General features: G+C 30.8%; 1 protein-coding gene across 2 annotated transcripts in view; it reads right to left on the reverse strand.

Moving 5' to 3' along the window:
* The window catches only part of LOC108912535 (myosin-IB), a 64,298-nt gene that overhangs the window by 12,038 nt on the left and 39,223 nt on the right, over positions 1–13,037 (reverse strand). For both annotated transcript variants that reach the window (XM_018717782.2, XM_018717781.1), the window contains exons 2-9: positions 7,789–7,921; positions 6,522–6,637; positions 6,392–6,462; positions 4,265–4,473; positions 3,998–4,180; positions 3,639–3,845; positions 1,524–1,783; positions 1,299–1,468 (exon numbers count right to left, since the gene is read on the reverse strand). In XM_018717782.2, coding sequence (XP_018573298.1) covers positions 1,299–1,468; positions 1,524–1,783; positions 3,639–3,845; positions 3,998–4,180; positions 4,265–4,473; positions 6,392–6,462; positions 6,522–6,637; positions 7,789–7,914 — 1,342 coding nt within the window. In that variant the 5' untranslated portion in view covers positions 7,915–7,921. The remainder of the gene's footprint in view (positions 1–1,298; positions 1,469–1,523; positions 1,784–3,638; positions 3,846–3,997; positions 4,181–4,264; positions 4,474–6,391; positions 6,463–6,521; positions 6,638–7,788; positions 7,922–13,037) is intronic.

The raw sequence follows: 13,037 nt of genomic DNA on the forward strand, positions 1-13,037 counted from the left end.
ATAATGTACGGCCGGAACTATTCAGCTGGAGGAACAAATTTTGGAAAGGGTCGAAGAAATTTCTCAAGTAAATAAAAGGCGTTTAGCGGCAGAGATTGGCTTTCAAAAAGTTCCGTTAATAGAGTATTAAAAGACCAGTTATTACAGATTCCTATACTAACAGGTGGCTAGGTATAGGAAATAATGCCCCTTTAAAATGGCCACCTCGATCCCCGGACCTAAACCCATGTAATTATTTCATTTGGGGAGCGTTGCGGACCACAGTTTATAACTTTTCAGTAAATAGAGAAAACGAACAATGGGAAATAATACAACATGAAATTAGTGTTATGAGAGGTAATGCACAATTATTGGATAAAATTCATTTTCATTTTCGATGAACTAATGCTTGCGTTTAAGAACAAGGAAGTAACTTTAAGCATTTACTGTAATATTATTTTAATGTGATTACAAATATCAATTTAGGTTTATTTAAAATGTTAATGTTGACTTTCTTACATTATTAGTTGATACTGTTTATTTAAAATATTAGGGTTGATTTTTATTTTATTGATTGATAATACTAATACTAAAAATGTGTAATTTTTTTTTAATGTGACGTTTTTTCATTATTATTCCCTGTTTTGAGGCTGCAGTTATAAATTATTTTTTACAAATCGGAATTTTTGCCTATATTTAATGTATAAAAAATGCCAGTTTTACTCGAAATCCATAAACGATATCAAAATTTTGTAAGAGCAAAAAAATCTTCTAAATTAATGCTTATTTTTAAAAATATAAATTCTGTCGTCATTGGCGCAAACACAAAAAAGTTACGGGATAGCCAGTGGTGCACAGGCACTAGAAAGAGAACATCCTGTATATGTTTTCTCACCAAATTCTATATTTACATTGCCCTTACATAAAAAATAAGTGTATCAAATTTGAAGTTTCTAAGAAAAATAGTTTTCAAATTATTTGAAAAAAACTAAGTTATCTATTCTATATTTAGAAGGCTTATATCTCAGTAGGCGTGCACTTTTGTATATAGGTAAGTTAGGCTAAATAGTCTTATTTTCATTCCAGGAACCTGTGGTCAAGCTTTGTCCATTCTTTTCAGGGACACCCTGTATTTACTGCTTAAAGTTAAAAATTAAAATTTTGCAATTTTTATATTCTTCCTTCTTTTATCTCAGATAATATTTAAATTTTTTGTTTTTGTTGGAATATCAAATTATTTTAAAGATGTGAGACAAACATGTTATACTTATGAGTTTATTTACATTATATTACGAAAAGAGAATATTCCGAAAAGTTACCTTTATGTTTTTCTTCAATTAGTTCACAAATAATTTTATTGTCAAAATATTCCACATGCGTCCACTGTATACCTTCCTTTTCATACTCTTCTTGTTCCGATTTAAGAGTTAATTCGATAAATAGCTGTTGCAGTTTTTCGTTGCAAAAATTAATGCAGAGTTGTTCAAAACTGAAAAATTATCTTCTTTGATTTCTAAACTTACATAAACAGAAATAATACATACCTATTTTTTTCAAATATTTCAAATCCGTATATATCCAGAATACCCATTACAGTATTAGATCTTTTTTCTTTTGGTTGAAGTGAAGAATTAAGTCGAGTCACCAACCAGGTAAATAGTCTGTCATAAACAGCTTTCGCAAGAGCGTCTCTCGCATATATTGACAGTTCCCTATTTAACGGACTGACTACTACGTCTAGTATAGTTTCAATGGTGCGATGAGTCAGTGCATGTTTCAATTCTCCAGAGTCACAATTAAGGAGCTAAAACATTAACAGGGGCATCTACATATTAAGTAAATTATGTGAAATATAATTGGTCAACATACTTGGTGTGGCGTGTATAATCTATAAAAATTAAACTACAGTTTCCTGATGATATTTGTAATAGAAAAGTTTTATACGAAAAAGTTCTATCTTCGCGTTTTTTTTTTTTGTAAATTAAAGTTCATTTATTCAACGAAAATGAAGGCCGACCGTATTATTTATTAAAAACTTTGGAAATGTTTTTATGCGACTCAAGATGCCACCTTATAATTTAAGTCGGTATAATCTAATATTAGTAATACTAAAAGAAGGTAAGGTTACATTGGCAAAAAATTTGTATTTATATTGAATTCATTATTCACTTAATTATTAAATATTAAGCATCGTACATCGACCCATCAGTGTTAAAAAGTGAAAGATTCCAGACAAAAGTTTTTATTTTGTAATTCCACGATAGTGACGGTGAAATTTTTATAAAAAAGTAAAAAATAAGAATAGCGTTCCGATTACATTAAAAATGAGATTCTTATTTCTTACTTTGCTTAATTATTTAGTTTGTGCACAATGAACCGAGAAAACAATGGATTTACTATTTCTGAACGTATATGGTGTTAGTGTATGGTGCAGCCGGAGAAAATGCGCTTGCGGCGACTAGGTTGTACCGGGGATGATGGCCCCATGTGCAAATACAATCCTACAGTGCGTTCAGCGGCTACGAGATACAGGAAGTGCTATTCCTCGAGGGGAAGGACATGGTCAGCAAGTGAACCTTAATGTTGAAGATGCAGTGTTGGAAAAAATTATTAGTACTCGATGACTCACACAGGAACCTCATCTCGTATCATCCACCGCATCTTAAGGCGCCAGCTGTTGCACCCCTATCATCTGCAACCAGTTCAACAGATTTTACCCCCGGATTGTGATCAACAAAAGCGTTTTTGCAAATGTGGTTTTTACGGCAATGTGTCAATCAAGTAGACTTTCCTGCTTATGGTTGTGTTTAACAGATAATGCGACATTTACCCGTGATGAAGTGAATTTCCATAATATGCACATATGGGCCGATGAAAATCCTCACGCGATTAGAGAAACTTATTTTCAACATTGGTTCTCGGTAAATGTTTGGGCTGGCATAATAGGCGATGTGCTTGTGGGTCCATATTTCTTTGAAGGACGACTAAATAGACCAACATATGCTGACTTTTTGGAACCGGTTGCCTAAATTATTGGACGATGTGGCATTACAAGTTCGGGCACGCATGTTTTATCTTCAAGATGAGGCTCCGTCACACAGTACTCGAGAAGTAATGACACTTTTGAATGAAATGTTTCCTCAGCGATGAATTGGACGCTTTGTTCCTGTGCTGTGGCCACCTCGGTCACCCGGTGCCATGCCTGTATCCGTGCTAATGGGGATCAATTTCAACATTTTCTCTAGAAGTTGTAAATTTTATTTCATTTTGTTCCATACTTTAATGGAGTTTGTTTAGTACGCGCAGTTGGCAATTCAGATGCTTACGTATGTGGTTTTGTTTGCGAACTCTTGCAGTGACAACAATGCATTTAAGATAGTAATTACTATTAATTAGTATAACAAGAAAATATCAGTTTTTTTTAATATCTATTTTTCTTAGTTTGTACTTTTGCATTGAAAAATTATCTTTCTATTTTTCAACGACAATTTGTTTACGTGGTTGAACTTTAATTTACGAAAAGAAAAAGCAAAAATAGAACTTTTTCGTATAAGACTTCTATTACAAATACACTAGGAAGCTGTAGTGTAATTTTTATAGATTATACACGCCACACCCTGTATAGTAAAACTTTAAAATATTTAAATGTTTTTGTTTACCTTACTAACAGTATCGACTATTTCAGGTTTAAGTATGGTTGATTTTCCTTCTTCTTCAGAAAAACCAATGTTGCCTAAATGTAATATTGCTGATATAATCGAGAACATTTCGGTTTGTTCTTGTTCCGTGAATTCCAAAGTATTTAAGGCCCTTGTAACTTCATTAAAATCTTTCTGATCATAAATGCCTGCTGTATTTCCATTCACCTATAATATTTCAGTACAATTTTTTTATTGTAAACATTAACACATGACAATATTTTAGTATATTAATGCAAAAAATACACTGTATACAATGAAGTAATAATGTCTAATATGTAATTACATTTTGGACATATCTTTATAATAGCGGTACTCACCCCATTAGACAAATAATAATATGATCCTAAATTTCTTTTGAGGAACAGTTTGTTCAGTAACGTATCATCAGCTCCAATAATTAGCTGATAGAAAATATGAAAGTTTCTCTCTCCAGATACCTGACTTATAACTCGCGATTTTTCTAATAAGTAATTTAAAATGTTTCCTCCTACCGGATTTCCCTAAAAACAAAAAAAAATAGGGATAAGTAATTTTTATTTTGCATCTAAACAAGATTATAAATTATATAAAAGTAGAATATACACCTCAAAATTAAACTGAATGTCCATGTACTTTCCAAATCGACTGGAGTTGTCATTACGATTCGTCTTTGCATTACCAAATGCTTCTAGAACAGGATTAGAGAATAATAATTTATCTTTGACCCTTTCTACTTCTCCTTTGTGGTCTGTAACTTCAGCAATGTACTGCAAAACTTTCTTGGAGGCTTCCGTTTTCCCTGCACCGGATTCACCTAAATACCCAAACATAAGATGCATATTCTAGTTATACAAACGGTCTTTTAGTTGATATCTTTCTGGCTTTGTGAAAATAATCATAGATAAATTGGATTTCCTAATACGAACAATAATAAGTACTACTAAGTATAGAAAAAATAATTTATACACTACAAAAGTAAATTCTTTTATTTTCTAATATGAACAAAAAAGGAAAACCTATCTGGGAGAGGTCATTCATGTCAATTTTTTTTCATTTTCCTGATATTAACATCTACTAATTGTCAGCTAGTTACATCTTCAATTTCTTTCAAATGGAATCAAGTTGCAACCGTTTTATATCAAAGATATTTCAAAAATTGAAATTTGCTGGGAGGTTGTTAGAAATTTTGAAAAAAAAAAATATTTTGTATAATACATTTCCATAATTTGAGAATAACCATTAGAACTTCCAGATCTCAATTATAGCGACTTCTTTTTATAAGGATAGCTTATAGATTGATGTTGAACAATGAAATTCACATTAAAATAGTATAAATATTTAGAAAAAGATACAAAATAGTAATTGACTTCATTTTTATTAAAGCAATTAATAAAGAACATTTAGAACACCTTTTGTGCTAAATGAACTTTCATAAATTTTTTTTTGTTCAAGTTAATAATTTTCCAATTTATTCCAAAATATATTAAAACCCAAATTTCAATATATTTATAGTATACAGGGTGATTCACAAACGGTGACCAAAAATGAAACCGCGTATTCTTTGGTGAGTTTTAAGGGGAGTATTTCAATTAAGTTTTTATCTAGGACGCTTCTTTAAAAAGTTGAATGTTTTTAATTTTTTTAAATAATTTAAAAACTAGTAAGTGAAATAATATAAAATTGGACGCATGAATGTATGTAAACATTGTCCAAAATCTGAAGCCATTTTCTAAAATTTAGATGCTTCAATGGTGGAGATACAGGGTATGGGTGGCATATTTTTCTAAATAAAATAGTACGCCACTGCTTTACGGTAATAACCATGATATTTTTGGATTCACCTTTCAATTTTCTACAAATTACTAAAAAGCCTGTTTTTCAAGTAAATCTTAAAAAACAAACTAAAAACACTTTTATTAAATGACATGACAATCACTAATCATTCAGTTATTTATTCGAATAAAGAAATGAATAACATTAGTCATCATTTTAATGATTTTATTTGAGTAAATGCTCAAAAATATCTGATTCCACGAACACAGGCCCAATATCTTTTTAGTAACGAAAATGTAATTTGTTCGAAATTTATTGTTGCTTGAATCTGATGAAAAGCATTATTTATTCTTTCTAACTGCTCAGAATATCAAAGTTGTTATCGCAGCCCACTATCTAATTTCAAAAAGCATTATTTTCGAATAACGCAGTGTGCTCTCATTTCGTTTTTTAAGTTTTACTTGAAAATCAGGTTTTTTTTGAAAAACGTAGGATAGTAATTTGTGGAAAATTGAAAAAACGTAAAGCAGTGACGTACTATTTTATTTAGAAAAATATACCACCGATACCCTGTATCTCTGCCACTGAAGCATCTAAATTTTAGTAAAAGGCTTCAGATTTTGGACAATGTTTACATACATACATGTGCCCAATTTCAAATTATTTCACTTACTAGTTTTTAATATTTTTTTATGTTTAACACAATGTATCTTTTTAACGAAACGTCCTAGATAAAAACTTTATAGGACAGACTCCCTTTAAAATTCACCAAAGAATACGAGGTTTCATTTTTGGTCACCATTTGCGAATCACCCTGTATAGTTGAATACTCCGATCATTTTAATAGCTTTAACCGAGGTGTTATAAGATACCCTTTGGTATTAAAAAGAAAAAAGAAGCAATAACTAACTATTTGAGATAATATTGTTATTTTGATTGTATTAAATTTATTATATTACCTGAAATTAATATGCATTGTTCTCGATTTTCTTCTTTCAGTGATCGGTACGCTGTATCCGTAATGGCAAATCTATGAAAAAATATTTTATCGTACTGTTCTATAAATTAGAAAAGCAATAATGTACTCACACATGTGGTGGAACTTCGAAAAAATGTTTATTGTCATATTCTTTAACATCCTTAGGCCCGTATATATTGAGTTCCCTGTATGGATTTACTGATATTAAAACTGGTCCAATATAAGTCTAAAAAAAAATATGTACTTGTATGTGTATTGTTTATTGTCTAAAAATAAATATGGTTTTATTATACAGTGTAAATATACAGGGTGATGCACAACTTATCCAAAAAAATTTGGAAGTAGATGCGTCATGAAAAATGGAGTTAATATCGTAAAAATTTTGTAAAATCCTTATAGTATCCGAGAAAAAAATTATATAAGTTGTAGTATTTACAACCCTTAAATCACTGGACTACTGTAATCTCTAGCGTCATTTGCATTGTGAGCTGTACGCAATGCGCTCTCTCTTCACATGGTCACAGGTGATTCCAAATAATGTTTACATTTTTTTTACAAAATTGTATTTGCCTCTGTAGATTCAAAATTTTTTTTTTGGATAAGTTCTGAAACACCCTGTATTTATATAGATTACCGCATCTTCAAATCTTCATAAATTTTGATTTAAAACTGATTTTAATCTGAATATGGATTTGAAATGTTTTGAGGAAGTTGAATGTCGTTCTCCAAAAACTTTCTTCTTGGGTCAGGAGAGGAGAAAACCTTATCTAATCTAATATGTAATTCTAGTTTTCCCTATTCCTTAATATTCTATTTCTACAGCTCCAATTTCTGGTAAAAATTGTGCAGATTCACACACTGGTAGTATTTGGTGCTTATCTCTGTTTTAATATAAAATTTGTTTTGTGGTAATCAGGTATATCTTTTTGTAGAAAAAAAAAGTGACTGGAGCTAGATTATGTTAGGTTTATTCAAATTTATTAACTACTGAATTATGCATAATTCCCTAAATCACCATGATGAGTGAGATAAACGCAAGTTTTGTTACCCATCGTTAGACAAAACTTAATAAACCTATTTTGTATTGCTGATTGCCTAATTCACAGAATAATATTTTATTATTTCTACATTTTATACAGGGTGGCTCAATATTCATGTCGGGGTTTTAAACGTATTATTTTTTTAGTAAAAGTGCACGAGTGTAGCCAAAGCTTAGGGAATTCATTATGGAAAAATACACAACGCTACAGCTTAATATCATCATTAAGCAAAATTGTTCACTTTTATTTTAAAAATCACAACTCAATGAGAGAAAATAAGTTAGTGATTAAATAACAATTATTTAATTTACTGAAATAATGAACGAGTTTAACTTACATATATCACATCTTCCTTAAATCTCTTATTTAAATTGTCTACGAAAGCATCTTCACTTGTGTAATCTTCTAGAAGGACAGCATCTTGGACTCCCACTCTGTCTCTTTCGTGAAGATGATGTTCCATGATTTAGCTAAAAATAAACGTTCGAGTATAAAACCTTATATAAACTAAATTACCGTAAATCATAACAGGTGGACAGACCAGCTTAGCTTTGTCCCTTAGAAAATAAATGTAAAGTTATATACCACGTTTATTTTTTTAGAAAAATAAGATATTCCTCATAATTTAAAACTTAAGTTACCAAGCGACTGAGAAGGAATAAGAACTTTGTTTTATGATAGTATATCCGTGCAAATCCAATCAAAGATAACATTTACAGTTGTTTAAATATTTACAGCCCATATATATTTCATTACATTGTGTTTATTTATCTATATAACAAATACACTCTTTATCTAATGATTAAGGTCATAAATTATTGCCTGCAGATGTTCCTAATCTTAAGAAAACGGCCACTCTACTGAATTATTAGTATTATTTGAAAAGCGAATCTAATATATTTATGTTGTTGGTACTTATAACTAAATAAATAACATTATCTAGTTAAGATTTACTTGGCACTCAAACTGCAAACATTATTTCAGAGATTTTTTAAAGAAATAAGATTTGTGGAACTATAGAGCCTTCATAAATGAATACAAGCCATATGACCAGTAATTTTGTTTGAAACACCACATAGTTTTATTTCCCTCATGTTGGCAAATTGGCAATTCAATTTCGGTAAAAATTATTAAAACAATAAGAACAAGATTACATTAAAACACAACATTCTGTTTGCGATTGGAGTAATTTTTCACAACATTCTATTTAACCAATCAGCGATCGCATTATCTCGAGCGTAGGCGTAATGATTTGTTACTGTTTATTGTAAACGAATCATTAATACCAGCCGTATAATGTTGGTTGTCTAAGCTCGGAGGTAATTTCGGTAAAATTTTTATATTTTAATACATATATTTGTTCTACATATAGACTATATCGATCCCATTGTTTTCTGGAGGTAGACACCTACCCTGTAAGCATAACATACATCTTCACATATGTTTTATTCAGTGATTTCCAAAATAAGTAAAAGCTAGATGCAAATTGGGAACGAACTTTACATTTTAAAGTAGACATTTATACAGTTGCAAATAAAACATTACATTTATAGGTACCGCTACAATTGACATTAAATTCGGAGATAGCTAATCTAAATAATCTAAAATTAGTTATGATCATTTGTGGCTAGTAAGTACCTAAAGAATAGGTAAAAATTCACCTTAGTAGTATAATGTGATAGCATACGTATCCCAAATCTGACTCTATATTTTAGCAAATTACTTATTTAAGATACAAACAAAAAATGAAAACTTAATATTTCAATATTTGTTTTTCTTGTAAATAATTATTTACCCTTTTAGTGTTAGCGTGGAATAATAATTAACGCAGCACAATGAAATTATAAATTAGTAAAAAATAACGAAAGATTGTGGTGTCTCCTAGAATAATAATGATCGGAAACGAACAGAAATACCTAGTCGCACATTCAGTAATTTTTATAATATTTTCAAAATCTATTAAAAAGTTAAACGCTCGAGATGTGTGCTAAGTCCATAGAACTGCATATCTGCATATCTTCAAATCACACTCATACAGGGTGGTACATTAGTGTGATAAAATAGGTTGTTATTATTCAAAATACAAAAATGCATATAGCGGTCCCAGGGGATTAAAGATTTTAAAGATATTGGATAAAAAAGGGAAAAAAATAGATTTTTTAAATAAACGTCCTATATATTTTTACATATTGGAATTCACCGCAAAATTCTGCGTTTGATTTATTTAGAAAATGTCTTTAAGGGCGCCGTATTATTTAAATAGTGTTTCCCACAAAGACAAATAATTTCAAACATTTAATAACTGAATAATCTAAAGCTTATCAAATAATAGGAATGTTACGTCATGCCACCCGAGTATTTTCAAAGACGCCGCAGTAAAACGAATAAACAGGTGCAAAAAACGATCAAACCATCAAGGTTTTTGGTACTGAAATCTACGAAAATACAAACTTTTTTATACCGGGTGTTCAAAAAGTTTGGAACCCCCCCTCTATATCAGAAAATACTGTTCAAACAAAAAAATTATTAGGACAAAAGTTGCAAGTTTTGTGTGAGCAATCCAACGGTGATCTTGACCATAACCTTCAAGATCATTTAGAAGTCAATCTGAAAATTTTAAACAGAACCGTATATTTTTGATCCCGGAAATGAAAAAAAAATGGAAATTTTTACGTTTGGATATGATCTTGACCATGACCTTCAAGGTCATTTAGAGGTCAAGTTGAAAATTTTAAATGGAACTGAATACTTTTTTGCCGTTACATTTTTTTCGCAAGAGCATTATTAAACTTAAGTTCTTTGGTTACGTTTGACGTTGCAGTTACCTTTAGGTCATGGTCAAAGACATGGTATAGGTCATTTTTTAATTTTACGCTCATTAAATTTCCGCAGTCAAGAATATCGGGTTATATATTAAAAATCGACTTGACTTGTAAACAACCTTGAAGGCCATAGTCAAGGTCATATCCGAACGTATAAATTTCCATTTTCTCTATTTCCGTGGTCAAAAATATACGGTTCCATTTAAAATTTTGGGGTTGACCTCTAAATGACCTTGAAGGTCATGGTCAAGGTCACCGTTGGATTGCTCACTCAAAACCTTGTAACTTTTGTCCTAATTCTTTTTTCTTTGAGCTGTATTTTCTGAGATAGAGGGGGGGGTTCCAAACTTTTTGAACACCCGGTATATAACTCCACATGTAAATATTCTTATAACATTTACTTGCTTACTTTTATTTATAAGTACGTGAAAATAATTCTTAAAATGTGGGGTTGATAACAGCAAACGCATGTTTTACATACGCTTTTTTTTAGTTATTATTTTATTTGAGTAAAGTAACAATGAATAAACAGAACATCAAGGATTTTATTTTTGTGCTTATTTTTGTTCTACACGTTTTACTTTTCAAGATTTCAGTACCTAAAAACGCCAGAAATTTGACTATTTCTCGGCCAAGGATATGGCCACCCGCCACCTTAATTTTATAGAAAACAATAAGTTACAATTTATAATAATTTTAAAATTGTAATAGTTAGAATTAAAATACGTGATAGTGTGACAGACATGAAAGATATGTCATACGTTCATTATATTATACAGGCTATTTTTTTATAGTTATGTCAACTTTACAAATTTCAATCCACATTTCCTTCGAATTTTCAAATTTCTGTTTATACCTGATATACAATTTTGTACAGTTTTTTATTCTCTTTAATTTTTATCGATAGTTATTTCCCCAAATAGTATCATCATCCAATATTAAATTTGTTATTGTAATTATCCGTGGCCGATACCAAATGTTATCTAATTCGTTAGTCCACAGCCTATTTAGATATTAAAGAATATGGCTGGGTAATGTAAAAATAATATAAAAATTGTAAAAATTAAAGCTTTGTTCCGTTTCGGAGAGGAAACTTATTTTTTTTAACGACACCCTGTATATTTGTGCTTTTTTGAAATAATATTCTTTTTTTTTAATAATTGTTAAATATGTCATATTTGTCGAAACTGTTTGCCCAATATTTTCGTTTGCTTACTGACAATAAATATAATCAAAATTGTCATGGAATCAGTGCGCGAGCTAGAAATATGCAGCGCCATAAAAAATAAAAATTAGTTTATATCTCCAAAATACAACATTCAATTTTTTATATCTTTGATATTTCAAAATACGAAGCATATCCACAAAGTAAGAGTAGGCACTCAAATTTAAAAAAATCGAAACGGCAGTTTTTTTTATGAAAAATTTACATATTCAAAAAGGTACCTACATAAAACACTACTTTTCGACGTTGTTCCTTCCAACCTCAATGCACTTTGTGAGTCGAGAAATGAGCTTTCTGATACCTTCGTGAAAAAAATCTCCCGTCTCTTCTCGGGCCCATTGTTTCACGGCGCTGTAGACCTCACGTCGATAGAAAACCTTTTTCCTCCCACAAACACCTTCGGAGAAGAGAAAAGATTAATCCGAAGGTGCCAGGTCAGGGCTGTGAGCTGGGTGGTTGATGATGTTTCAATCGAATGACTCCAAGTGTTGCTTTTGGCGTTGGCTGTGTGGACGTGCATTGTCATGCAATAAGCACACACCCTTCCTTAACATTTCCCTTCTTTTTTTCTGTATCGCCCTCGGTAGTGTTTTTAAGGTTTCACAGTACTGCGCAGCATTAACTGTTTTCCCCTGGTGCAAAAACTCATTGAAGAGAATTTCTTTACAATCCCAAAACAGAGTTGCTCTGACTTTTCAGACCAAAACAACGGTTTTGAATTGTTTCGCTGATGGTGGAGACGGATGTCGCCATTGTATGGATTGTCTTTTCATCTCAGGTGTGTAGCGACCCACCCACGTTTCGTCGCCAGTCACAATACAGTCAAGGAATTGTTCACCTGGCGGGATTCAGAACAGCGGCACTCATTTCAACACGCCACTACAACAACAGTTCTCAACTGACCGAGATAAATGAGGGCGCGAGTGTTGCTAACTGTCGAAAACAAAGATCACAGAGTTTCAGTACTTTTACTTTGTAGTATGCCTCGTAATTTCTTAAAACTACAGTTTACTTTTTTTCTAGAAAGAAAATAAAAAGGGGGGGGGGTAGAAAGTTATATGAATACAACTTTTATTTGAATATTTTTTTTTATATCCAATAACACACTATTGTACTTTGCCACACCTAATAATAATAGAACTTTTCTGCGTGATCACATTACTTAAATTATTTTATTTAATACTAATTAATTTGTATTTGCATTGAAAATACTTTTTTAACAAGTGGGTCTGAAATTGTGATTATCTTATACCTGTAATCAAATATCATGGATGGATATTATGAATACTAAATTTGTATCCAAGTTTATTTTGTATTGTGTATAGTAAAATTGATACTCTTTCTGATATTCTTATCTTAAAACGGTTATTAAATGATAATAATTATTTCATAATTTCTTAATCACTTTTCATGGGCGTTTATAAATGTGTTTAAATTATAAGTTTGCTACAAAAATAAGCATTGTATAAGTTACATCAATCAAAAAATATCGTTTTGTTAGCCATTGGGATGGCAGATATGATTTGTCACAGCCCTTTT

Source organism: Anoplophora glabripennis, unplaced genomic scaffold (genome assembly GCF_000390285.2).
Source record: "Anoplophora glabripennis isolate ALB-LARVAE unplaced genomic scaffold, Agla_2.0 scaffold636, whole genome shotgun sequence".
NCBI classification, from domain to species: domain Eukaryota; kingdom Metazoa; phylum Arthropoda; class Insecta; order Coleoptera; family Cerambycidae; genus Anoplophora; species Anoplophora glabripennis.